We start from the raw sequence: 27,307 nt of genomic DNA, 5'->3' as shown, positions 1-27,307 counted from the left end.
CCTATCTAAAACTACTCAAGCCAATGGAAGAGCTCCCACTGACTTCAGTGATCTTTCTCCTTAAAGTCCCTGGGGACAAGAAATTCACATAAATGATCTAAGGTTCTGAAAGTCATAAGAGTGTAATGGACATATTGGGTCAGATCCACAGTCTATCTAGTCCAGTATCCTGTTTTCTGACGTGGCTGGTGCCAGATGCTTCCAAGGAAATGAACAGAATAGGGCAATTATTGATTGATCCCATCCCCTGTCATCCATCCCAACTTCTGGCAGTCAGAGGCTTAGATGCACTCAGAGCATGGGGTTGAATGCCTGACCATCTTGGCTAATAGCCACTAACAGACCTCTTATCCTCCATGAATTTATCGAATTCTTTTTTGAACCAAGTTATACTTTTGGCCTTCATAGTATCCTCTAACAACAAATTCCGCAGGTTGACTGTGTGCTGTGTGAAGAAGTACTTCCTTGTGTTTGTTTAAAACCTGCTGCCTATTAATTCTTGTAATTGCCAGGTTCGCCTCGGGCACCTTTTTTTTTAAAAAAAATCAACATTTAAAAAGTCTGTTCTGTTTTTTCCTTTAAGCAACATACCATCCAGGATCTGACCAGCTGGAATGACTTAAAAACAGGATTTTTCTTCCTAGGGTAATATTAAAAACTGTCTACAGCATATGGAATAGAGGAACCAAGACTGCTTTTATTCAGTCATCTGGTTTATTTGAGGCTTAATTCTGAGTCCTTTTAACACTTAACATGCTGCATCTCTTTTGCAAGCATGGTTACATATAACAATATCTGCAATATCATACAATTTCATCATCCTCATCCTTTCCCTCAGGATGCTGCTAATTCCTTTCTCTTTTCATCTAGAATGCTGCTGCTCTTTCTAGGACGTCCGCAGCTGGCACTCACTGTAGACAATGCCAGGTACAGTAACAAGCAGAATCAGAGTTTTAGACAATACCTGGAGGCTCTAATAAGCAGCAGCTGTACCAAGCTCTCTTTCTCTTTGTTACTTCAAATAATCACATCTATAACCTGTCTCTGCTTTCAGGCTACCAATCACTGTAGAACAGATCAAATGAAACAAACTCAGAACAAATTTGGTTTCCATCAACCAATGGGTTTCGTGACACAGTAGCTACATGCCACAGTGAAAGGCAGGCTCTGTCCACATTGCAGTGTGTCACTTTGCTCAGCAGTGAACGGCTCTGGCAGAGGCAGGCAGCAGGGAAAGGCAGCCTATGGCAGTGGGGAGTGGCCAGAGCCTTTCTCCGCTGCTGGAGCTTTTCACTTCAGTGGAAAAAGACTCCAGCAGAAGGGAGGTAGCAGGATACTGCACTGCTAAAAACAGCAGTATAGACGTGGAAAGTACTGCTTCAGGGTATAGAGAACCATGTAGGGAACAGACCCTAGGGTTTTGATGTTTGTGCTTTACTCGCCTAAGCAGTACCTCATTGTCCACTCTGCTCTTGCTACCTGTGCCAGCTGGGTGTGCAGTGTCTACTCTGCACGCTGACTAAGTGTAGACATACCTTTTGTGCCCTTTAACTTAATACACTTTCAAGTGTATGTACAAAGGCACTCTTAGCATGGAGTGAGTGTCCACACAGGGAGTTAGTAATTAATGTCCAGGCATTCTCCCTGTGTAGACAAGCCTTCAGTTACACATCCATCCACCTTGGTTAGATACATCCTGCTCTTGTTTACTTGGCATAAATGTGGAGTTACTCCACATGTACACTGGGACAAATGGGAGGTGAATCCATCCCACCCCAGTGAGCTCTGCGAATCAGATTCACCTCCCATTTGCCTCAGAATACAGAGGAAACAGTGATTTGGCTCAGAATACAGAGGAAACAGTGATTTGGAAATGCAATTAAATACATTTGAGAACATATTTAGAACTAAACAAATTTTCAGTCATGCAGGGCAGGTGTTGAAGCAAATTCAAAAACCTGACACAGTCGGATCATGCTAACACCAGCATAAATGTGGAGTTACTACTGAATTTAATAGAATTACTCAGGTTTACAATAGGATGAGAGCAGAATCTGTCCCACAGTATCTTGAGATGAGTAAATAATAATTTCTGCACTTAAAGTTCCTAAACAGGTTTTTGAAAACCTGTATATAAATAACTAAAGATACTAGTTGCTGAATTTTCTAGACTTCTTCACAGTTCCAGAAATGTCAACTAATGAGTTTTCTCTTTCTAAAGTTCTGGGTGTCTTGGCTTGGCAAAGCCCTCTTCATCTCTCCCACCTACCTTAAAAAAAAAAAAAAAGAACAATACATTTTGTTTGTTAAAGACACACATGATCATCACACTGTCTAATGGGAAAACTGACAGCTCTTGTAATTCTTACCTAAATAGCTTGCAGGGAAAAGTAAAACTAAAGTGGCTTAAACAAATGCAGAAATAACAGAAGGGGACAATTTTCCAGCTCTCTCTCTCTCTCCCCCCCACACACTCACTCCAGTATGTTTAAAAAGCAACCTTTTTACAGATCATCCAGTATGTTTAAAAAGCAACCTTCAGCCAGTGACTCTCTCTCTCTCTCTCTCTCCTTTTTTGTGTGGGTGGGTGGGGATCTAATGAGCATGAGTTTGTTCAAAAGCTTGAACAAATATCTCCAAGCCAATCCAGCAGCAGGGGGTCCATTACTATAACAACTGACAGCTCCATGTGAATTCTCAAAGGCCCTAAAGTAGCCATTTGGGAAATAGTTACGGAGTAAAAATTTGCAAAGGAATGGCAGTATTAGGTTTCATGTGACAGGGCCCTCGCTACACACAGCTGCCCCTCACTATGTCAGCCATTCAAGCACAAAAAAAACCATGTCACCAGCATCAGAGAGCAGCTGGGGCTCCAGAAGAGATCGTTTTTAGTTCCCCACAACAAGACTGGGATCAAACACCACAAACTAACAACGAATTGAAATAGCTGCAGCACACGGTGCTGTGGGATTACAAGATCTTTTTTTCCCCTGGCCTTCGCATTGTTCTACTCTGAAAAGCTGAAATACAGACAGAAAAGTATTTACACGAATTGTCTCATGTTGTGTCTGAAGCATGAAGAGGACTCCGAGTGATGCTAGAAACTTGAACGAGTAACCAACTGCTGCCCGGAGTTTCAAACTTAAAATGCAGCAATGACCTGCCATTGGCACAATGAGAGCTTCAGCTCTCCACGATATAGAAGAGGTAACTGATCACAGATCTGCCACACCTCAGTGAGCATGAGGATCAGAACACCAAGATATGTCCTGAGTAAGCGAGCACACTATTTCTGTATCTTTACCTCTAGTGGCACTGAAACCAAATACGACTCTTGTCTTTTACATTGTGTACGCCACGTGCAAATAAACTGTGACGTGATTCTCTGCATTGTCTAAACTGGGGAGGGAGAACGTGATGGCGAAACCTACCCAACTCCCCAGAAGGTGATGCTAGGCATCAGATGCCTCCATTTTTAATAGCTTCTCTTTCAGATGGCAGTAACGAGGTGGAAGGGCATGGCATGCGCCGCACCCCCACTGCTCCTTTGGTGAGGAATCACATGGACCAACCAAAGTGCAGGGAGGGGGGCACGATGGACCATGCCACTGCATTCTCCACACTCCATGCAGTACTTTGCACATGTAGACATGCAAAACCCACAGAGGGCTCAGACACCAAGGTGATGGGCTCAAGTATAAGGACGTAGGTAGATGCTATACTGCCAGTGCATGGAAGGAGAGAACATCTGGACATTGCTGAAGGGGGAAGTCTGGAAGGTGATTAAGGAATTGCTGGTGCAGAGGAGGCAGAAACACTGAAGCTGGGATGGTGAATCAAGAGGCAGGTTCAGTGCTGATCAATATGGGGGTAGGGAAACAGACGACAGTCTGGGAGAAAGCGAGCGTGTTTGGGCACTTGTAGGAAGTGCTTAGGCGTCCGACTGAGCTCACATCTCTTCCTATGAATGTTTCTTCTCCTCCAGCCTATGAGGCCACACACTGTGGTTCTGACCCACAGCTCTACTCTCTCCAGACTGTAACAGCATGGCTGCGGGAGGCTTTGTGCTGTCCCAACAGAACCACACCCACATTTTTATTCCTATGCCAACAAAACACACATGATTCTTAACTCACCCTCCTGGGCAAATTTTGCAAGTGCATCCACTGCACATGCTGAGACCTGCACTTGCATGTCAAAAGGATGTGTGTGGAAAACATGTAGGTACAACTTTGGAAACCCGTTGATTAGTTGTTTCCTAAGTCTTGCTGCTTCCTAACCTTTGTTAAAAATGCTAATGGTACACTTTTTGCATGATAGAAACTCAGCACTGAATTTGAATGATTACTTTTACTACACACAAATCTGTAGTTTTCCTTTGAAAAACAATGTTTGGAAAGGTTGGTCCCAGACAAGATCTGGGGCGAGGCTGGGGCAGAGAATGGAGAGAGAAAGTGTGTATGTGAGAGAGATGTAGCAGTTCTTCTTCTCATCATTTTGTTACTGCTATGGGAACATAGCAGATCATGTTTTCCAGCTAGGTTCATAGAATCATAGAATAGAATATCAGGGTTGGAAGGGACCTCAGGAGGTCATCTAGTCCAACCCCCTGCTCAAAGCAGGGCCAATCCCCAGTTTTTGCCCCAGATCCCTAAATGGCCCCCTCAAGGATTGAACTCACAACCCTGGGTTTAGCAGGCCAATGCTCAAACCACTGGGATAGCTTTGAGCAGGGGGTTGGACTTAGATGACCTCCTGAGGTCCCTTCCAACCCTGATATTCTGTTCTATGAGGTCATTCCTTCCACATACAAGGAATGTTGCCACATCTCCACCAAGGATGTTCACATATATCCACTGGTCTGTCAGATACCCACTGACATCCCAACATGCCCATACCAAACCTACACAATGGTCATTTGGATGTCACCATACTTATTATTCTGTCTCATGCCCCTAGATAATACGTGTGAAAAAGATCTCTCAATATAACTGTGTCTTTTTTTGTGAACGAAGTCCCTAGTGAAGAAATGTAGCCACATGGCAAACTGAAAATCATATACTAGTAGAATCCACGGTAAAACAGATATGTTGACCTGCATGATATCATACATGAAAAATTAATGACAGGTTTCAGAGTAACGGCCGTGTTAGTCTGTATTCGCAAAAAGAAAAGGAGTACTTGTGGCACCTTAGAGACTAACCAATTTATTCTCAAATAAATGCTCAAATAAATTGGTTAGTCTCTAAGGTGCCACAAGTACTCCTTTTCTTTTTATGAAAAATTAAGTCTTTCAAGCACAGATGTTAAAATTAATTGTAGCATTAACTATTAAGACTGTGATTCAGGAAAGCACTTATATCTGTGCTTAAGTCCATCCCAATTCAGGACACCACTTAAGCACAAGAGACAAATCTGAGAAACGGACCCTGACTGACGATATGCTGATAAATTATACAGTAATAAATCACTGGGACCAGATGGTATTCACCCAAAAGGAATACAGATATGAAATTGCAGAACTACTAACTGTGCTATGTAATCTATCACTTAAATCAGCTTCTGTACCAGACGACTGGAGGATAGCTAATGTGACACCAATTTGTAAAAAGGCTCCAGAGGTGGTGCTGACAGTTTACAGGCCAGTAAGCCTACCCTCAGAATGAGGCAAATTGGTTGAAACTACAGTAAAGAAAAGAATTATCAGACACATAGGTGAACATGATTTGTTGGGGAAGAGTCAGCATCACTTTTGTAAAGGGAAATCATGTCTCACCAATCTACTAGAATTCTCTGAGGGGGTCAACAAATATGGGACGATACAGTGTAGTTGGACTTTCAGAAAGCCTTTGACAATGTCCTTCTTTTTGCGAATACAGACTAACACGGCTGCTACTCTAAATCTCTCACCAAAGGCTCTTAAACTAAGCAACCATGAGGTAAGACGGAAGTTAAAAGACAGGAAACACAGGGTAGGAATAAATGGTCAGTTTTCAGAATGGAGAGAGGTAAAAAGCAGGGTCTCCTCAGGGATCTGTAGTGGGACCAGTGCTGTTCAACATATTCATAAATGATTTGGAAAAAGGGGTCAACAGTGAGGTGGCAAAGTTTGCAGATGATATGCAACTCAAACTACTCAAAATAGTTAAGTCCAAAGCAGACTGTGAAGAATTACAAAGGGATCTCACAAAACTAGCTGACTGGGCAACAAAATGGCAGACGTAATTCCATGTTGATAAATGCAAAGTAATGCACATTGGAAAACATAATCCCAACTATACATACAACATGATGAGGTCTAAACTAGCTGTTACCACTCAAGAAAGAAATCTTGGGAGTCATCGTGGATAGTTCACCGAAAACATCCATTCAACGTGCAGTAGCAGTCAAAAAAGCGAACAGAATGTTAGGAGCCATTAGGAAAGAGATAGATAATAAATCAGAAAATATCATCCTGCCACTATACAAATCTAGGGTACACCCATACCTTGAAAACTGTGTGCAGTTCTGGTCGCCCCATCTCAAAAAAGATATATTAGAATTAAAAAGGTACAGTGAAGGGCCACAGAAACAAAGAGGGGTATGGAACAGTTTCTACATGAGGCGAGATTAAGAAGACTGGGACTATTCAGTTTGGAAAAGAGACAATAGGAGAAATATGATAGAAGTCTATAAAATCATGACCGGTGTGGAGAAAGTGACTAGGGAAGTGTTATTTACTCCTTCACATAACACAAGAACCCGGGGAAATTAATAGGTAGCAGGTTTAAAACAAACACAAGGAAGTACTTCTTCACACCCCAACACACAGTCAACCTGTGGAACTTCATTGCCAGCGGATGTTGTGAAGGCAAAAACTATAACTGTATTCAAAAAAGAACTGGATAAGTTCATGGCGGATAGGTCCCTCAAAGGCTATTAGCCAAGAGGGTCAGGGATGTCACCTCATGCTCTCCGTGTCCCTAGTCCCTGACTGCCAGAAGCTGGGAGTGGACAACAGGGGATGGATCACTGGATGATTGCCTGATCTGTTCATTCCCTCTGGGGCACCTGGCACTGGCCACTGTCAGAAGATGGGATACTGGGCTAGATGGACCACTGGTCTGACCCAGTGTGGCCGTTCTTATGTTCTTAACTTTAAGCATATATTTCAATCTCATCGACATCAGTAGAACTTAATCATGTGCTTCCGTCACGTCCTGATAAAGGATCAGCACCTGAGGTGTTGCTGTAACACCATATCTGCATCTTACTGTATGAAAGTGGTTGCTTGAACAGTTAATTTTTGAATTAATCAGAATCTAGTGGGACTGACGTTTTAGACCAATCTTCGTAAGCAAATATTCTGCACATCTAGAATGACTGGGCACTTACTAGGTTTGAAAATGGCAATTTGTTTCACAGCAAACCGAGCAGTAAAAACAGTTGCTGTGTTCAAGTAGCTAGTTTTCAAAGTTCAATACGGAGCAACTTCAAAATAAGGTTTTTAATTAGAAGAAGAAAGTATTGTGGTTATTCCACTTTAAGGACCGACTGCATGCCAGACTAATCTAGGAGGCTGGCAGAAAGGGAAGCCTGGAAAATTCTGCAGGTTTTATTGAAAGCCATTATTAATAGTGGCTGTGCCAAGGCAAATAATATTTTGTGAAAAAATAAATGGATCTCTCAGGCGATTGGCAATGAGAGAGAGACTCTATCATCTCTAGGGCAAGGATTCAAATCCACCTTGGAAATGCTGAGCATTGTTACCAGCTGGATTGAGACCACCAACCAGTTTTTTGTGGACAACTATTGACGTCACAGAAACAGGCTCTGATTAAAATCGTTTCCTGGATGTTTCAGCAGAGGCACCAAGAGCTAAATTACCCTTTCACTTCTAGAGATGGCTGTCCCTCCAGAAAGGTGTTTTGATGCATTGTGTCAGGGCAGCGTGGGAGAAACTTGTAATGCTATTGCCCATGCTGCGCCTATTCTGTGGACAGACACAAAACTAAACGTGGGCCGTCTAACTTCAGAAAAGATGAACTCCAGACCTGAACTTGGCACTGGGCTATAGCTCCATAATGGCCCTTTGAGAGGATTGAGGACTCAATTGCGCTCAGGTGAGATTTGGCCTGATTCCTCGGTGGGAGACAATGAGTTAAGTCATCTGATGTCAGATGTGTCAGATGACCAGGAGCTGGGTCCCTGACCGAAGTGGCTGCTGGGTCTGTGTTCTGCTGCCAAAAAGGGGACAACAGCTGAGAAAGAAGGTGCCACTGCTGAAGAGGCCGAAGAAGGGAAGCTGCTAACAGAGCTCGGTCGCAGGGAGAAGAGACTACACCCTGCAAGGGGTGGACTTTTGGGATCTAGCCAGAGAGCCAAGTCACTGTAGTGACTATGCAGAGGACTGGGAACAGTTCAGCCAGTCGTCTGCTGAACTTCCCAGGCCAGTGAAAGCACAGGCTGACTGAAAAAAAAAAATGGATCCATCCCCCCTGAATTTTGGAAAAGATTGGATCGGTACCAAAACCTTTCAGCTCTGGCCCTTCTCTGTCCAAAACGTCAGTACTCAGTGCCATCAAGACGGCAGGCAAAATTTTCAAAAGTGCTTCAGTGACTTTTGAACCTACATCCCATTTTCAAAAATGACTTAGGTACTTGGAAGCCTAAGTCCTATTGACTTTCAGGGAGACTTAGATACCTAAGTCCTTTTTGAAAATGGGACTGGGTGCTTTTGAAAATGTTGCCTAGACTCTTCCAAGAGTGAGACATTCAGTAGAGACAGGAACGTTTTTAAGTACATTGAAAGTAGGTTCTCTTATTAAACTAAACAAGCAATTTTAGAAATGCTGTGAATTTGCAATATAACAGCAATATTCACTTTTCAGCAAAGTACATCAGACAAAATACAGTATCATGGGTATTCATAAGAGAAAACCCATAAAATGATCAAACAACAGCTCCACCACTGGTCTGACAGAAATCTCCCTCACTTCCAATAGGTTCCAACCCAGGCTGCAGTGTAGAGTTCAATATCGAACGGTAGCTCTCCTAGAGAACGTTCATTAGTAGTGGTAATTATAACAACAGTACTTGGCTCTTACCTAGCACTTTTCACCTGTAGATTTACAGACGAGGCTAAGCATTTTATCACTAACACACCAGTTGGGAAACAGGCCTGGCCCTGAGATATTAAGGGCCTAATCTTGCTCTCACTGAAGTCAATGAGATCTCTGCCATTGAGCTTGAGGGTACTACTATCTAACACTCAGTGGTTTGCCCAGGGTCAGACAATGAATCAATGACAGAGTGGGAAAAAGAACGCAGATCTCCTGACTCACTCAAACTCTATAGAAGGCTATTAAAAAAACCCACAGAAAAAAAGTTCCTATCGAACTTTTGCCCAAGGAAGTTAAAATCATTTCCCCCCAAGCAAAGACCATGTGATTACAAACAAGCACTGCAAGCTAGCTTTGCGCGCGGAAAGGCAACAGCTGTGTTGCTCCAGAAATCCCTCCTGAATGTAAACATATTAGCACTGTATAAACAGCTTGATTTAATAAGAAAGGCAGTACGATGTTCCTGCTTTGTCTTCAGGATCACAACGTTGACAACTGCAATAATTCAAAGGTGAATTATGGTATCCACTGAAAAGAGGGGAAAAGAAAACTCTCAAGCTATACTTGTGAATTAATTTCCTCCTCTTAGCTGAAAATGAGAAATGGATATAATTTAGTTCCTATTTAAAAATTGCTGTTGGCTAAAACTCTAAAATGTTAATTGCTTCTTAACAGTGTCTGCGTGTTTTACCCTTTTTAAACTGCTCTCTATGGCGTGGTATTGTTTTGAATAAAGGCACAAACAAAAACATCTGACAGACAATGAAAGGTCACCAGTCACATGAAATACCATTTTATTTCACTGTAAAGCTCAGAGACAAGAACTCATTGCATGTCTAAATATGTCGTGTGTTCCCAGAATAATGTAGCCATCTCCCTGCTCCTCTATGAAACAGACGTACAAAGAGGATTCTGGCATCAACATGCAGAACTAGTGACACCAAGTATCCCGCTTACCTTCACAGTTCTAATGATTGATAATACCAGTCCCACCATATAGAGGGTTAATCTGCGATAGAGTTTACTGAAATCGGCTGTGTAACCATTAACATGTCTCATGCCATATCAGGGCACAGCACGGCACACAAATTGGTTTGCTGTATGAAAAGTTAAGCGTACAGTCTCTTGCTCACATACACACACACACACACACACAGAGGTCTGGAGGCTAGAAGTATGGAATATTTCATTCAATTCTCAAAGCACAGAGAAAGGGATCCTATGCACACATAAGCACATCCAAACCTTTTGGTTTGTTCCCATCAGTACTTCTGTGACTAGCAACTGACTGTCTAGATATCCTTCCTGCAAACCAGTGTGATTATGTTCATGACTAGACTCTCACCTTCCCTCAGTATTCCTATGCTAACTGTCACTGGAACACATACTTTATTTAGCAGGAGTGGGGTACTACTGATCCAAGCACAGTCTGGATAAGCATTGTGCTAGTTTGCCTTTGCCACTCTACTAATGCCCCTCATTCCAGGCATAAAACAAGTCATCTTGTTTTAGACCTTGTGTGAACAGGCATTCCAGTCATCATGTCCACTAGCACTAAAGATCAGATTGCCAAACTCATTTTCAAATGTGAATAAAGATGTGAACCAAGGTATACACAAGTGAAATGTTAAATGATGGACTTCTCATTCCTCCTACTCCAGCAACCACAGGTTCACAATCAACACCAGTAAAGTTTCAAGCCAATTCTGTTATAATACAAAGATTGGGTTTCTGGTTGTCCTGTGGATATCTGAGGAAGCTATCAGCTCATTGTTCTGGGGTATCAGACAATGGGATTTATGCTGACATTTTATTTGCCTCTATAATAATGCAAAAAAACCTCACAAAAACCAAAGCCCGCTTTGCACTGCAGCTTCATTAAAAAAATGTTAAGACTAAGAAAATGAGTGTAAAAAAGAGGCCAAATTTGCTGGATGTATGTTGTAATGTCTTTTCTTGACTTCAGATGGTAGCAGTGCTAGAGAGAATAAAGTGACCTCCTCATTCAAAGATCAGTCATGTCACAGTCTCCATTTGTCCAATCTCCTTCAGGCAAAGGGAGTAGGAAGCACAAATTGCCCCTGCAAATCAAGAATCTCATATAGAAGTGGGACAAACCACTCTCAAATATCTCCAACTGTAAAGATTTTCTACTGAATACTATATTGAAGTTCAACACCTTAAAAGGTGGGAAAAGCTTAGAAAAACAGAGACTGTCTTCTGCTCTTTCAATTTCCAAACTGTTCCCTTCCATTTACATAATATGAAACATTTCATATATAGAACATGAAATGACAATTGCAAAGGATCAGAACAGAGTTAATTTTGTTATATATATTCACAAACAAAAAAATCTAACTCCTTATTTAGACCTCTAGATGCTAGGGCATCGATACAATGCAAACAACCAGAAGGCTTTGCTCTGCTTCAATGTTCTATTTATGTCACCTCTGTTCTCAAATCATCTAGTCTCTCAAATGCCCAAAAGTGAAAATATCAAGTTGTTTTACCCTCAAAATGCATTGCTAAAGGGTAATCCATGTCTCTTCTGAATTTTCTAATTCTCGGTAGGAGTTTCCTAATGCTTTTCTCACACAAGAACAAAGAATCGCTGGACAGGAAAAGACCACTTGGACCAACACGTCTGTCCCCTTGAGGATTATCTTTTCTTAACAACTGGTTTTTGTGCTTATACTTCAGTAGCATGTTTCTCACTCTGAAAAATCCGTCTCATACTCATTTTCATGCTATTTGCTTTGATGGCCTTATTTAGCAAATTATTCCATATGTTGCCCATTTCACTTTAAGTATTTCTTTCTGAAGACCCAGTTTATCTTAATTTCCTAACTTTTAGATTAGATTGCGTGGGTGGTTTTATTTTAAATGCCCACCAATGTAAATACGTTATTTTTCCTAAGGAAAGTGAAGAAACTGAAAAGGGCACTCAAAATGAAGTGGAACCACTTCATTGCCAATGCTCTGTACAGTCAGAAATATCACTGCATACAATTGGTGTTATAGCTCTTGTTAATTCATTCCAGAACCCTGTTTGCCTTTCTTATTGCATTTGTATACTAGTTTCATAGCCTCAAGGACTTTCATACACAAAATCTTAAATTAATTCCTACTCGGTATATATGGCATGTCTGTTAACATCTAATGCGTACCCTTCTGGTTTGGTTATTAACTCCAAATTTGTTATTTTATATTTGTTCATAAATACCTTTAGACCGATAATCACATCCATATATTTGTGCTTCATGTAGAGGTCCAAATGTATATTTTTTATGTCTAAAGTAATATTGAATCTCCTTGAGTTTTCAGTGTAGATTACATACACTGAGAGGCTCTCCATTATTGTGATGGGGTATAATGTCTGGTTTTCATAATTCTTATCAATCTGTTAACAAATGGTTTATTACTCATGCAAATTATAGAATAGACAAAGACTAGTTCCTGTGCCTTTATGCTATCAAATAAGTAACTGAATTTCAATTAAAGTCTTTCCCCATGTTTCTTCCTTGCTCTATGTAGTTTTTTGTAAGTACTGAACAAATAAAATGTTTCAAGTGACTTTTTAGGAGAGTTAAAGGAGAACGTGTTGAACCTCAGTTATATTTTAATTGTAGTCACCCATAGTATAGCCATCTCCGTTAAAAGCATTTACTAACGGTTGCTCTACAGATATTGGTGATGAAGCAGGCACTGCAATTCTACTGCATATCTTCGAGCAAAGTTTTGCTACTGCTTCAGCAAATCCAACACTAGTTTTCTCAATTACTCCTCACAGTGCCTTAGTGAAATTGTACCAAAAATACCAACGTTTCCCAAATAAAAGATATCATCTCCCAGCACCATGCACCCATTTTCCTGGATGATTCCTATTATGATTTTCTTTCAACCTCAAAGGCTTTTTTCTGAGAAGGGCCTTTTAAATCACTGTGAGATAAATGAAAAGGAGTACTTGTGGCACCTTAGAGACTAACCAATTTATTTGAGCATAAGCTTTCGTGAGCTACAGCTCACTTCAAAGTTAATCCTTAACTAAAGTTAATCCTTTGTAAATTTGTGCTCAACCATTGAAGAAAAATGGTTTAAAAGACTAACAGTGAAAACTCAAGTTCTTTTGATACAGACCCAAACCAAAACCAACACTGATACTACTGACACCAGCAATGAACATTGCACCCAAATCCAACACGCTGATCTGTGCTAGAACCCTGAAATTGCCTTTTCCCACTTCCCAGCCTTGGTTACTCCATCTAAACATCTGGGTCCCCATGACAGCAAGTGGATCTGAAACCCCTGGAGCTCTGGACTGGGATGGCAAAGATTTAACCAGTAGAGACCTGCTGTTTCCTGGACCTGCTATTTAAATCTTTCCTTTCTGGACAGGCACTCCAGGGCTTTTTGAACTAGTCATCCCTCCTGTCCTTCAGGATCCAGATTCTCTTCTAGAAAAGAAATGGTAAATTCCATAGCAGAAAAGCCTGGGCCTCTCCTCAGAGCCTGTCTTGCACAGAAGTACATGCTAAGGTAAACGCTAGCAAATAACTTTATCTCAACAGAAGACAAAAGATGCAGTGGCTTCAGGTACATCTAGAAAGATGCTTTAGAATCAAATCTGTTTTAAGGTCTAAAATGAGATGAGTTTAGTGATGCTAAACCTAGTTCCCCCATGGGGGAACTATCATCCCCATCATTAAAAACTAATATACAACTTGGCCTAACCAACAGGATCTCTTCAGAAGAGGCAATCTAAAGGGTTTGTTTTTATTGTATTTTATTCCCATAGGCTTTACTATGTGTTTTATTACAGTAGTATCTGGGCACCTCACTAATATTACAGAGCTAATCCCCAAAACACTGCTATGAGGTAGACAAGGATTATTGTCCTCAATGTACAGATGGGGAAACTGAGGCACAGAACTCTTAAGGGAATTGTCCAAGATCATACAGGGAGTCTGTGGCCAAGACAGGTCTAGAACTCAGAGCCCCGGTTCAATGAGCCTTTTTCGCAAGACCATCTTTCCCGAAGGTCAGGATTGACGTGCGTTCTTACAGTTATTTAAGGAGAGGTAATTGAGGAAACACTAGTCTGTGTTACAAGTGGTTTTGGCCATTGCTACCACTAATCTCATTTTCATGACACAAAAATTAATACACGAGACACTTGAAATAGTTAACGAATACAGCTGTCCTAACACCTCTAGAGATATCATCCATCATCGTCACAGCCAGTAAAATAAAAATTACAGAGGCATATTAAAAAGACACTCCCAACAGTCTTTTAAATCACAATCAGTTCCCAATGTAAAGGAAACGGGCTCACCTCCAGTAAACCAGCACAGCAAGAAGAAGAATGAGGCACACAAAGGTCAGGGCTGATACCACAATCAGAGGGATGATCCATTCCATTTTGCCAGGAGAAGGTCTGGTTGCCATACCGGAGCTATTCTTGTCTGCTGTAATGAACATAATCAGTACCAGTAAATAGAATGATGCTACAATGGCTACATTTATACACAAAATTAAAACTGCTGTCACTCCAGTTTCACTCCAGTTCACATGATGTGAGCAAATAATCAGAGAATGGACCTTCAAAAAAGCGAGTCGCTTAATTCTTCACTTTCATATAAGCATTACAGCATGAAAGTATGGTGCATATACAATGCCTCAACTGGATTCTACTACTGTACCTAGTTGCAATCTTAACTTTACTTACCCACAATTTTAGGGCCAGATCCTGCAAACAGGATCCAAGCGTTACTCTTACCATCATAAGTCGTTCCCCCAGCTCAATGAATTAAGAGCTCTGCTTGGTAAGTAAAGTTTGCAGGTTCATGCCCCTTGTTTGTAAGTGCTTTGGGGCAGGGAATGTGTCTTACTCTTTTACAAAGCTCTATGTAAAATTTACTTTAATGTATGCATTATTGTAATAACTGCACTTAGAAAAAACTTCAACCCATTATCAATCCAGTAGCATGTCATAATGCTCGGTGAATTGTTAAGGTCTGTTGAGTTAGTACATACGAAGGTACTTTTAGAACATTGATTATTGAAATGGGTGGACAGATGGAACCTGTTGCAATCCACTGTGGAAACCCTTACTTCTCAGGTTTTATACAAAATAAAACTATGGCAAGATCCTGGCAGCTGATATCAGGATGAGTCAGCAGAACTAACACTAGGATGATAGGGCCTTGCATACACGAAAGTAGAGGCCTCAGTCAGGTATTGGGACCTATTGTTCTAGGAACTGTATACACATATAATGACAAGAGGGACCCCGTCCCACGATAACTTACATTTTAAGGACCATTCCGTATTTCAAAAAGCCCTCTAACTTGTGCAAATTCACAAACTGTTGAAAAGTGAAACTTTTTTGCACAATAGCTTAAGTGAAAAATTATTGGGTGCAGTTTCTGTCATTCATTTTGCATTCCTTAACAAACAGCCTGCGGCTGTTCCACAAATGTCAATAAGAAGCAGCAGGGTAAGGAAGATTGTAAATGGCTTCAGATTAGAACAAAGATAGAAAAATACACACTTGACTTTTTGTTTATTCCCTCTCACCCCCGCCATGTGTTTTCTCTGACTAGAACAATTCCATGCCCTTGTTCCGTACTGTATTATCATCTCTTCTGAAACAGAAGCAAATCTTACCAGAGAAACATAATTGCCTTTTCACCATAGGTAGGCAAAACACGGATAATTGGATGTCACATAATATGAAGTCATACTCTATTTTAATAGCATTTAGATTGTACTCCTCCGTAGGCAGGAGTAAAATTCAAACAACATGGAAGTAAAGGTTAATTGTAAATGCTTTTGCCAGACGGCTGAAAACAGAGCAAGACCATAGGCTGCTGCAAGCCCAGCAAGAAATCTTTCTAGTTTTAAGAAATAGGCTGATGGAGGTAATGCCCTTTGGCAGGCAAGCCTAAATGAGGTGCTAATCAGAGGGATTTTGGGGGGAAGAGAACGTGTACTGAGTGCAGAATTGATCACAAGAGAGATGAGTAGCCAATATCATTCCTAGTCTCTAACCTCAATGAATAAAGGTTGCAGAGGGCACCGGCTTCTTGCTAACTTGTCTCAGAAACATTATTCACAGTTTTTATTTAGAACTTGTGTGCGCTATACATTAGAGCTTATAATCTATTTCACATTGTCTGCTTTAGTCATTGCAACACACTAACAGTGCACCACGATTAAGATATTTGATTTCATTTAGTAGCTGAAGCAAGAACAATCTTTTCATCAGTGGAACTCAAATCACTTTAAAAATAATTAAGCATCAAAACTCATGTGGGGGAGGGGGGGAAGGGGTACTACTGAGTGGTAGAGAAGAGCAAATTAAAACATATGGTCCATTAAAATTTACTAGGAAAGTGAAATAGCACCAGCAACCCCATGCCAGATAGAATATTACTTCACTTCTTTCCTACAAGGTGTGTGTTCCATACATGATCCTCTCCTTATGCTTCGGCATAAAAATGTATATTTCAGCTCGTATGAAATAAATTACATCCCTTAGTAAACACATCCTGACTTAGAGTTTTGACACACCGTAATTAAGTACAATACTTTTGTAATATTCATTATGTTTCTTTTATTTATTCTACTGGGGAGATTGTGCTTATCTGACCTCTCATACCTGTCTTGCCACGGATGTGAAAAAAAGAAAGAGCTCAATATGTCAAAGGTAGCACAATTCACTGATGCTGATGGCTGAGGCTGAGATTCCAAGTGGAAATGGCCAAGCAACAATCTGCCACTCGAGAGAGAAAATCAGTTTCTTGGTTTTGAAGAGAAACTTTAAGTGTTTTTAACTGCTTAAGCGATGTTTGGAGTGAACTGAAATAAAAACATCAGCGACAGTTGCTGTAAGATGAGTGTTGATGCTCGAAGACTTTAGCAGTACATCTGGACGCCAGCAGGTGCCTTCTTCGGTACAGGGGAAGAGAAGCAGATTATAAGACAGCAGGCTGGGTAACAGGAAAAAATTGTTGAGGAAATGATACATTGAAAAGAAAGATACAGAGCTGTATACTTCTCTGCACTCGGCCTTTCAATCTTTCATTTTTAAACTGAGAACACCGAGCAGCGGTAGAGCAAATAATGTACCCTCGTTGTAACTGTGCCCAGGATATGCCTTACTTCGGCATAAAACAAAACAAAACCAAACCCATGGACAAGGAAACTCCAATTTTGCTAAGAAATGTAAACAGTTTCCAGTGGCATATGTCATTGTTGAATTAATTCAGTTTGCCTTTTACTGGCTTGGAATTCATCCCAGTAGGAAGGCATAAAAACTATTATAGCATATCTGCTTCAGGAAGCCCTACACAACATGAGCTCAGGCAGTTCAAAATCCACTTTTCAGTGTGCGGAAGGGTGTAGGTAGACATAACAATCACTGTCTTGAGAAACACTTATTCAGCACTTTCATCTATTTCAGGACTTGGCACAGGAAATTGGAGCGAGAGAGAACAACAAAGGGTGCTTTGGCATGGGGATTTATTGACAAAGGTCAATGGGAGAAAGAGAAATTCTACAGTCAGAAAATTCTAGTCTCTAAAGCTTTCTCCCTGAGAATATAAAAATGTTTATTCTCCAAATGTAATGCCACTTGTCACAATAAGCAACAGTTGCTGGTAACATATTACCTACCTTACCTATGCCTTGCTGAAACTTCCCCTTTATCATCCCTTGACACCGCATAAACCTCCAATGCAGACAAAGTTCTGTTTGTCATATAATTTTAGATACAGATAACCAAGACAATAGATATGTTCTGAATCCAACAAAATGTCATTTTTCCAACAGAGCTGTCTCATATCATCCACTCATTCAAATGAAAGCCAATTGTCAGTCATTCCTTTGAGTAAACTAGACTACACGCTGATTCAAAATGGTCAGTTAATAGCACTCAAAGATAACGTCAGTCATTCTAAGGGTTGAAATGTGAGACGTTTTTAAAATGTTTTTTAAAATGTCATCATGCTGAAATTTTTTTACTTATTTATTTATAGGCATTTCTTCAGTGCTCATTCCTATTGACTCCTATAACACTTAAACGTGTCATTTCATTATTTATTAAACTAATGTTGATGACCCCTAACCAATAAAGTCCTCTAGATTCACACTGTTCTTCTGAATAAGATCTCCTCGCGTAATCCAGTTCTTCTATTTACCAGCATTCAAACCCTATTACTATATGCTTCTACAATTTGCCAAGCAAAACAGCTCAAGAGTCACATGAAAATACAACTTAATAATTCTTGCACATATGGAGAAAGAGAATTATACAGATGTTTAATTATCCTAATGAGATTATCCCCAAAAGGCTTTGGTAACCTCAGCCCCAGTGAATATTGTTCTGAAAACCAAAGCACTGAAGTCCTATACTGAGACTAAAAAAGGTTTAGCATGCCTAACATGATCTCACTATAAAGCTCTCTTGTGAGCAAACTTGTGTGAAGCTTTGTAACCCCGTAGGGAATAGGGAGGAGTTCCTATCAAATGGAATCCCGCGGGGCCAGGGTCTAGATCTATATTGTTTTCAAGTGATGCTCATGACCCAGTCTAAAGCATCAACTGGAAATATGTTAAATTTGTTGATGACAGAGGTGGAAAGTGAATACATTATCTTGTATCAAATAGGATTTGTTTAAGCTTCCAACATGGCAAATCAAAGTTCTGCTGATTAATACCAGTGATTGCATGTTAAGACTGAATCATGCTTTTTGTGCAGAATACCACTGTAATTGCAGCTCCTTCTAATTTCCAGATTTAAAAAATCCTGAATAATTCTGAACAGCTGTGTATTTTACAGTTGCAGATCAAGACACAATCAGGCAAAAAACACAATAGAGAGGGATGAGCAAAAAACTGAAACAGGAGCATGTGAGCAAGCACTCAATAGCAGAAGGAACCATTAACGTTGGCCAGTAACACCAGACAAGAGGGGGCCAATGCCATTCAGAATATAATGACATGGCCCCAGGAAAAGTATGTATATGTGCGTGTGAAATAAGCGCTAAAAGAAAATGAGCCTTCCTGCACTAATTGGTCTCTCTTTCCCCATAATTTCTCATGCGTTCCCATTCTCCTCTAGTCAGCTGTGCTTCCCCTCTCAGTTCTCTCCTTACGCACGGCTAATTTGGTCCCCTATAATTAATTTTGCAAGTGTACATTGTTATAAAACAATGTTCTACTCTTTAAAATGATACAATTTTCCACTCAAAAACCCCATCAAAATAACTTGACAGCGAATTTTGCTTTTCGGGTTCGCTGTATAAATGAAAGTATCCGAAAAAAGCTGCTTTGTCCTCTAGAGACCATAATCAACTGCACAGACTTTCTTTTTTGCACATCTTGGGAGTGCTTTGCACGTTTTTTTCACCCGTACTAGTTCTCAGCAATGCTTTAAGAAACTTCCTCCCACCCCAGTCACCTAAGGATGCTAACTTTCACAAACTTTGATCTAATGACATGCTTATCTCAGTGTTCCAAAAGCCACGTAAGGCCTGCAAACCACTAGCTGTGACAGTCGTGTTTGCTCATGCAAGGAGTCTCATTGAAGACAACTCATGCATGAGCAAAGGACGGGTCTCTTTGCATGAATGAAGGGTTTTCCAGAATCAAGGGAATAAACGAGGTAGTTTTAGGGCATTTGAGTAGCGTTTTGGGTGTGTTGTGTATTGACATGTGTACTTGAAGACATAATTGAAGGAAAGCTAAGGTGAGTTTGCATTTAGTGCTGGGAGTGGTCAGTTCCACTGTCATGCTTCTCCACAGTGGGAGTCCATTCAACAGCCTAGATTGGGGTGGGCAAACTTTTTGGCCTGAGGGCCACATCTGGGTATGGAAATTGTATGGTAGGCCATGAATGCTCACAAAATTGGGAGTTGGAGCGCGGGAGCGGGTGAGGACTCTGGCATGGGGCCAGAAATGAGGAGTGGTTCCCGGCCACTGGGAGCTGCAGGGGCAGCACTCGGGGTAGGGGCAGCGTGTGGAGCCCCCTGGCTGCCCCTATGCATAGGAACCGGAGGGGGGACATGCTGCTGCTTCTGGGAGCTGCATGGAGCAGGGCAAGCCCCGGATCCCACTCCCCGGCGGGATCTCGAGGGCTGGATTAAAATGCCTGGAGGGCCAGATGCAGCCCCCAAGCCATAGTTTGCCCACCCCTGGCCTAGACCCAGTTCCTGGGAAAGTTCCATCTCCTGCACTCGCTAAGTGCAAAGTTTCATCACCCCAGTCAGAGTGCAGTGGTCAGGGGTGGTCAGGGTTGTAGAGTAAGGGGAAAATTATCTCTCCTCCCCCGTGACTGCAGTGCTTATGACCCTCCTCCTCCAGAAAGGGCAGAGCAGTGCTCTAAGGATCCTCCTGGGCTGAAACCGTGGGGCATCAGCACACTCAGCTCCCACCTTTGACGCAGGAAAGTTCATTCGAGAGTTCCCCACCCTGAGGCTGGGGGATGCCATAATACCCAATGCTCCACTTTCCCCTCACAGGAGCAGCAGGGGACTTTCCTCTGAGGTCCTCGCTCAACAACAACAAAAAAAAGGTATTCAGTTGCCAAAGGGCTTCCTCCCCGGGTTGCACACAAATGTTTCCTGGAAGGGATTTATCCCAAGATTCTTTCATGGTAGGGCAGGGTGTTCAGGAGTCCAGGGCCCATCCCACTCGCGTGGTTACTCTTCTTCCCTCACCCGCAGCTGGGCATTGCCTCTTCAGCCTGTGACTCCCCTCCCATTCCTCACCCCGACCCCCTGTGTGCTCTATGTGGAAATCAGGATAAAAAAGGAAAGCTTCCAAAGGTGCAGAATCTCTTCCTGAGAGAGACGGGAGCTCTCTCCCTTTCCTCTTCCGGCTTGGAAGAGCCAGGCCTCCTCAGCCATTTCAGTTTCAGTTATCTGAATGTACTGAACAAATTCCTGGGGAACCTGCCCTTAGCAAGCAACCAGTCCCTGAAGGAGGCCATTGGAACAAAGGTTCACATGATGACACGATGGAGGACTTCACTGAGGAGATGCTGAAGGATAAGCCTTTTCCTCTCTGCCAAGATATACAGATATATAAAGGGATCCAGATTCTAAGTCTTCCATCCCTCAGGGCTATGACAAACACTGCAAAACTCCATCAAGACACAGCAAAGAAGAGTTGGTCCTTCCCAAAGATTGACTCAATGGTCACTAGGTTTGTGACAAATCCTCTGGTGTTATTAGAGACTAACATTTCCCCCTCAGAGCTCAGGGACAGAAAAGGGGACTCTACCTTAGGAAAATGGTGTGAATTGGCCCTTAAAGGTCTTTGCATGTCCCTCAAGGTTCACCTTCATATTTCCTCTTCTGCAGATTCAAGAATCTAGGAGCTTAACACCATCTGCCTATGAAGTTGAAAAGAAGCTAGACCTCCCCCTGTTCTTGAACGAATTTGTCGGTGATGCCACCAGAGACTCAATTAAGATTCCAGCCTGGGAGATGGCAGGAAACTTTGTCACTCATCACTTCCCCTGGCTAAGACCAGGGTTGGGAGACTGTGGCTCTAAAGTCTGACTCACAGCCCTCTCCTTACAGATATCCTGAGTCAGAACATGAAGGACACAGCTGATCCCAAGATGTCACTTTCCTCACGCCAGCATGGAAAAACCTCAAACCATATTGGCTGCAACTTCTATAGGCTGATTGTCCTTTTCTTAAGTCTCCAGGAAGATCCATTACATGTTCTGTCTTTCCAGATAGCCCACAGACAACTTCCAAGTGAACAATGCCCACAGACCTGATAACTGATTAGCACAAGCCATGCCGGACTCTCTGTACTGCACCTGAGCGACTTCCTCTCCTCCCTCCTGAGATTCCTCGAGGCATATGGGCTCTCCGTGTGTCAGACAGAGTGGGAGCAAGCCATGTCAGACTAGTGAATCCTATCCATAATAAAATATGGCTGTGCATTAGCGTTTTCTCACCTTCCTCACAAACTGCAATGGGTCCCTTCTTTTCTTAACCCCCCCCCACTCACACCCCAGAAAAACTAATGTGATAACAAACCATATGTCCTCTGATGGACATCGGAGCCATCTGTCCATTTCCTCTCTCATTTACATTACACTGGCAGTAAGCCATCAGGCTCTTTGCTAAAGCTTGCACAAAGGACATGAAATTTGGACATTTGAGGAAATCAGGACATTAGGTACTGCTTACTAGGGGGAGGGAAGAACCCAATACCTCTATTCAAGAGGCAGATTTGCCTTCACAGAGCAAGCCACGTGGGCTCGAAGTGAGATTCCACTGTGCCCAATTCTTCCGACCTTGAGCTCTGACTCAGCACTGCAAAAGGCAGCCAGAGCGCACATGCTCATTCCCGACAAGAAGCAGACATGGCAATGGTGGGTCTTGCGGGCTGCCTACGCAAGTGTTTTAAAGCATGTATGGTGGGAAGAGCTGACTTTGAAGAAAACCACCATGTGAGACCATGGAGTAGAAGAAAGAAAGCTAGAAAATCAGCAGAGTCTGCATAAAAAAATGTCAGCCAAACCGGGGTTAGAGCATGACCGCTCCACTGCTGCTCGTCTGGTTTCTTGCAGAACAGTTCTGAGTTGCAGCATTCGAGTCGGATCAACAAACATCATTAAAGGTTGCGGCGGGGTGGGGGGGGTTGATTTTTTTAAAGTTAGCCGTGAAAATTGATTCTGAGCTGTAACTTAGCATAAAAGGTCTGGATTTTAATCTTTATAAATGTAAAAGAAATAAATATTTAAGATGCTTTTTCACAGTATTCTAACTCCACAACAGCTGGAAAAACAAAATTACTAAACATACTATAGCTCTGCAAAATAAACAGCGATTTTTAAAAACAAACAAACAAACAAACAAACATAATTTTACAGTCACTCAGACAGTCATCTCATTGAAATCTCAGTGGGAGACCAAGGTAAACCCTGTAATTGGATCCACGTGATCCACATCCACCTGTGCAGAACCCCCTTAACTTCCATGGACTCTATGAAATACAAAGGGCCGTCTCTGTGGATCAGGCTGGAGGATTGAGGCCTGTGAGTGCGTGGTGAGAAAGAAGCCAGCCAGATATGCTGGACCTAAGCAGTGAAAACCTTATGCCTAAATAACTTCATACATATGTCACAAACTGCTTATGAAAAACAAATATTCATAAGACAGCGTCCATTGTTCAAAGATAATTTCACAGTTATAGGTAGCTATATTAATTTCTAACAACAAAACTCCTAAAGCAGCCAACCACATTGGAGGCTAATTTCTTGCCAAACTTCATTTTCCAGCTAGAAGCACATGTTTTTAATTGGATGCTGGGTCATTTCCTAACACAATAACCTCCCTCCCCTGGGTATCCCCTCGCCCCCCCAGAATTCTAACATCATTTGTGGGCTGAGTCCTGCACTGACTTACCCTATTGCTGCTAATGGGATCATGTGGGGTGTCAGTCAGTGAGGAATCTAGTCCCTATAACTTTTTCAACGGGATTTTGAAATAAGGCAGTAAACACAGCTCCCACTCATCCCTCCCCCAGGATCACTCACCTGGGTTAATGGTGATAAATCTGTTATCAGATGGATTTTCCTCTGGAAACCTGCGGTCGTTGGGAAAAGCTTTTCTTGATGTTGTCTCTGGTCCCTTTGGGATTTGCCCTACATAATGTTCATTTGTGAATGCTGGTGGCACTTGGGTGGAGGGCAGAGGTTGGGGCTGAGTGTCTGTTTCAGTAACCCTCTCTTCTTCAGGACTCTTATCTGTTGGGAAAATGTTTTGCTCTTGACCAGGTATGGTTTTATTTCCTTCCTCCTCTACAGTTCTATTAGGGGAAATGGTCGTTAGTGTGGTCTCAGTGTTATTTTGTACCTCGGCAGCCTCTGTCACTGCACTCTTCTCTTTCTTTTCCGAATCCTTTTCACCCTCTTCATCATGTTCCCTTTCGCCATCCTCACTTTCATTCTTCTCATCCTTTTCTCCTTCCTCTGCTCCTTCCTTGTCTTTTGTCAGAGCGGAATCACTGTCCGGTCCTGGGGAAGATAAAGCCTCAGGAGTTGTAAGCATTGGCCTAACTGACTGTTTGCTGGTAGAAGCAGCACTAGGAAGGCGGGTTGGCCACACAGTGCTAGGAAAGGAGGAAATACCGCCACCACTAAACCCAAGGCCAGCAAGCAACGTGCTGGTCACCACGGAGGCCACGGTTGCTTGGCTTCCACTGGATGAAGGTCCCATTCCGGTTGCCATTGAAACAAAGGAGAAAGGAAGACCAGAAGAAGTCCAGGTAGAAGATCCAGAACTGATGGGAGCCATGTCAGCTGAAGAAGCAGGAGAAGCTGTAGGCTTGAAGACACCACCAGAGGGGACAAGGGAAGAAAACACACCAGAGAGAGTGTCAGTAGGGGTACCTGATATGCTACCTCGGCTCTTTTTTCCTTTTGGTTTCTTTTTCTTTCCAAACACTCCATTCTGCCCATTATTCTGTTCAAATGAGACAAGTATATTTATACAATAATCTGGAGTAAAATCTACCCAGAAACAGCACAAGCACAAGCATTTAAAAAGTCACAAGGCAAACGACACAGATTATGTCAACCAAGCATGCTGGTGCGATCACAGACCACATACACATACTCAAGTTAGCTTTGATGTACCCATACTGTACAACCCCATGTGGGACCCTGGGTAGGTACCTGAGCAGCCATGCCACGGCTTCACCGCTGCTGTTCCTCGAGCTCGCTTTGATCTAGCTGGATCAAAGCAATCTTGAGTTACGTCTACACCAGCTGCAGTGACACCTCTGACTGCCGTGTCGACAGTCCCAAGAGAGGCAAACGTTCTTGCATTTGCCATTTCCAAACAACAATTACAGCAATATCTCATTACTCTTATCTTCGTTTTATACTCGACCTCTCCCCTTCCATAGCGACTTTTGAAGAACATTTCCTTTCGGGAGGTGGGGAGGGAGCATATTTTTAAAAAGTTTAATGACTTTCACTATGCCAGTTCTCGAAAACCGTAGACTAAAAAATGTTTAAAATGTGAAATCACGTACATTTCACCTTACAGTAAAAGCAGTGTTACAGCAGCTATTTGAATGTCCCTCATTTTGTTATAACAGGTCTGGTTCCTGCAATCAGATCCAAACATGTGGCATCCTTTGCTCTCACAAAGAGCCCTTGGGTCCTTCCATACAGATCTGATCGCAGGATCGGGGGACTCAGTTGCTATTCTTTCCTAATCTTGTTAGTTACCCTGCACAGGTTGGCGTTATTCTGCTAAGGTTTGGCACTATGGCACAGCTTGGCATCATCATCCGTCAAAAGATCTCAACTGAGACCCTGGCTGTGCACCCACACAGGGCAGTACAAGGGCATACAGGGCCTCCTTAGTGCCGGTACCCAACTCACTCTGCCCTCACAACTCACTGGCCAGCAGAGCCGGGGGTGGGGGTGTGAAGAGAGGGAGAGAGCAGCAAGCTGTACCAGAAAAAGGGCTGGCACAGTTTATTTCCCCAATGCAGCTAGAGGGAAGCAGGGGCTGAATTGTGACCCAGAGTTGCAGCTACTCGGGCTGTACTGCAAGGTGATCAGCAACCCTAACATGATCAACTTTGTACACATATGATCTATCTATCTATCTATCTATAAAACCTGGCTAAACGTTTGAAAACCATTAGATGAATTTCGCTTTTACGGTGGCTGCCTGTAGTGGTGATCACCCTAAAGATACTGAAGTTCGCTGATTTGTCCAAAGACACAGAACAATTCTGTGGAAGAGCTGGGATTAGAATTTAGTTCTGTGCTCAGGCCACTGGACCATGCTGCACTTACACTTCATGTTACCAGTTCACTCAACAAAAATAAAGTGGAGGTTATGCTGCAAATGCATTTATGAGGGACAGCAAACATGGGTAACATGGGCACTGATCTGAACCTTCACCCAACCCATAAAATGTCCATGACCCCAAATAATTTTAGAGTTTTAAAAGCTTAGTATATTTAGACATAATACTTCTGCATCCCTGTGCTACTCCTGGTTTCAGCCAGGCCAGGAAGTTGAAATGCTGCAGCAAAACAAGAAAGACTGCTCTCATGTTCTTTCTGACCCAGCTGCAATCACAAAGAAGTGGAGATCTCAAGGGAGAGTCTGTTCTTCTGAGATCTTGAGCTCAAACGTTAAATAAGCATCTGAACTTCTGGATACTTATCAATCTGAACCTCTATAGCTTTGAGAAATGTGCTTTTCTCTGGCATTCGCCGTTAGTCTCAGAGCTGGGCTGAAGAAGTAAAAGTTGGCAGCAGATTTTGTATATCTAGTACATCTCTACATTATCCCTGAAATATGTTAATCATTCTTGTTCAAGGTCTGTGTTACTGGGGTATTACCATTCAGAATGCGACTGAGTGAAACCAGAAACAAAGTACTTAGCCTAACTTCTCTAATTTGAATTCAGTCCCTAAATTTGATTGACATTACAGCACTGTACATAACTATGTTCTTTCAGAACTAAAACAGCATTTTTAAGTAGTGTAAAATATATTCGTTTATTGCACTTTCTGGGTTTTGGAATATGAAATTAGAAGAGCTGTTGAAAGTTCACCTTAGTTAATACTTACAGCCTCAAGTAACATGAAATAAAGAATTAAAATAAATAATTTTCTAAGGCCTAATTTACACAAAAGTAGGTATTTCCACAGTATTGGAAAACTGCAGATGCCACATGCCAAACCACTGCCTGGCTCCTATTGCATGAACCTCTGTTCATTTAGTTATTAAAAGAAATTAAGCATATTCTCAGTCATCATTAGGATTACATATTTTCTCTCCAAAGAAAGCTTACGGAATCATGAAGCTATAAAGCTATTCCATGTGTGGAGACAGGCAATTAAAACTTTTGCTCAGGATTTAAATAAAGTAACACCCTCCCAAATCACTACAGTAGATCTACAACATTATGCTGCCACCTGGTGGGTATTATGGCACAATTTACAACTGCTTTTACATTTGCTGCACTGATTTATGTCTACTACTTACCACTCCTGTTTTAACAATTCTGGTCCCCTCGAATATTCGAGTAGTGTTAGCTGGGAAACAAAGAAGGATAATATTTATGTGGGATATGAAGCTGAAAAAATGCAGTTATTCTTGCTAAACAATTTCTCTGAAATTAAAGGCGTCTAAAAATGTCAAAAC

General features: G+C 42.0%; 1 protein-coding gene across 7 annotated transcripts in view; it reads right to left on the bottom strand.

Moving 5' to 3' along the window:
- The window catches only part of PTPRG (protein tyrosine phosphatase receptor type G), a 621,815-nt gene that overhangs the window by 87,634 nt on the left and 506,874 nt on the right, over window positions 1–27,307 (bottom strand). For 2 of the 7 annotated variants that reach the window (XM_084635116.1, XM_084635117.1), the window contains exons 11-13: window positions 27,149–27,198; window positions 23,665–24,592; window positions 14,434–14,566 (exon numbers count right to left, since the gene is read on the bottom strand). In XM_084635116.1, the coding sequence (XP_084491242.1) occupies window positions 14,434–14,566; window positions 23,665–24,592; window positions 27,149–27,198 (1,111 nt within the window). The remainder of the gene's footprint in view (window positions 1–14,433; window positions 14,567–23,664; window positions 24,593–27,148; window positions 27,199–27,307) is intronic. The other 5 variants (XM_084635118.1, XM_084635120.1, XM_084635121.1 and 2 more) reach the window with 4 other exon arrangements.

This window comes from Lepidochelys olivacea (genome assembly GCF_965140295.1).
Source record: "Lepidochelys olivacea isolate rLepOli2 genome assembly, chromosome: 7".
Classification (NCBI taxonomy): domain Eukaryota; kingdom Metazoa; phylum Chordata; order Testudines; family Cheloniidae; genus Lepidochelys; species Lepidochelys olivacea.
Note: the sequence above shows the minus strand (reverse complement) of the source record. Positions and strands in the feature narration are given on the sequence as shown.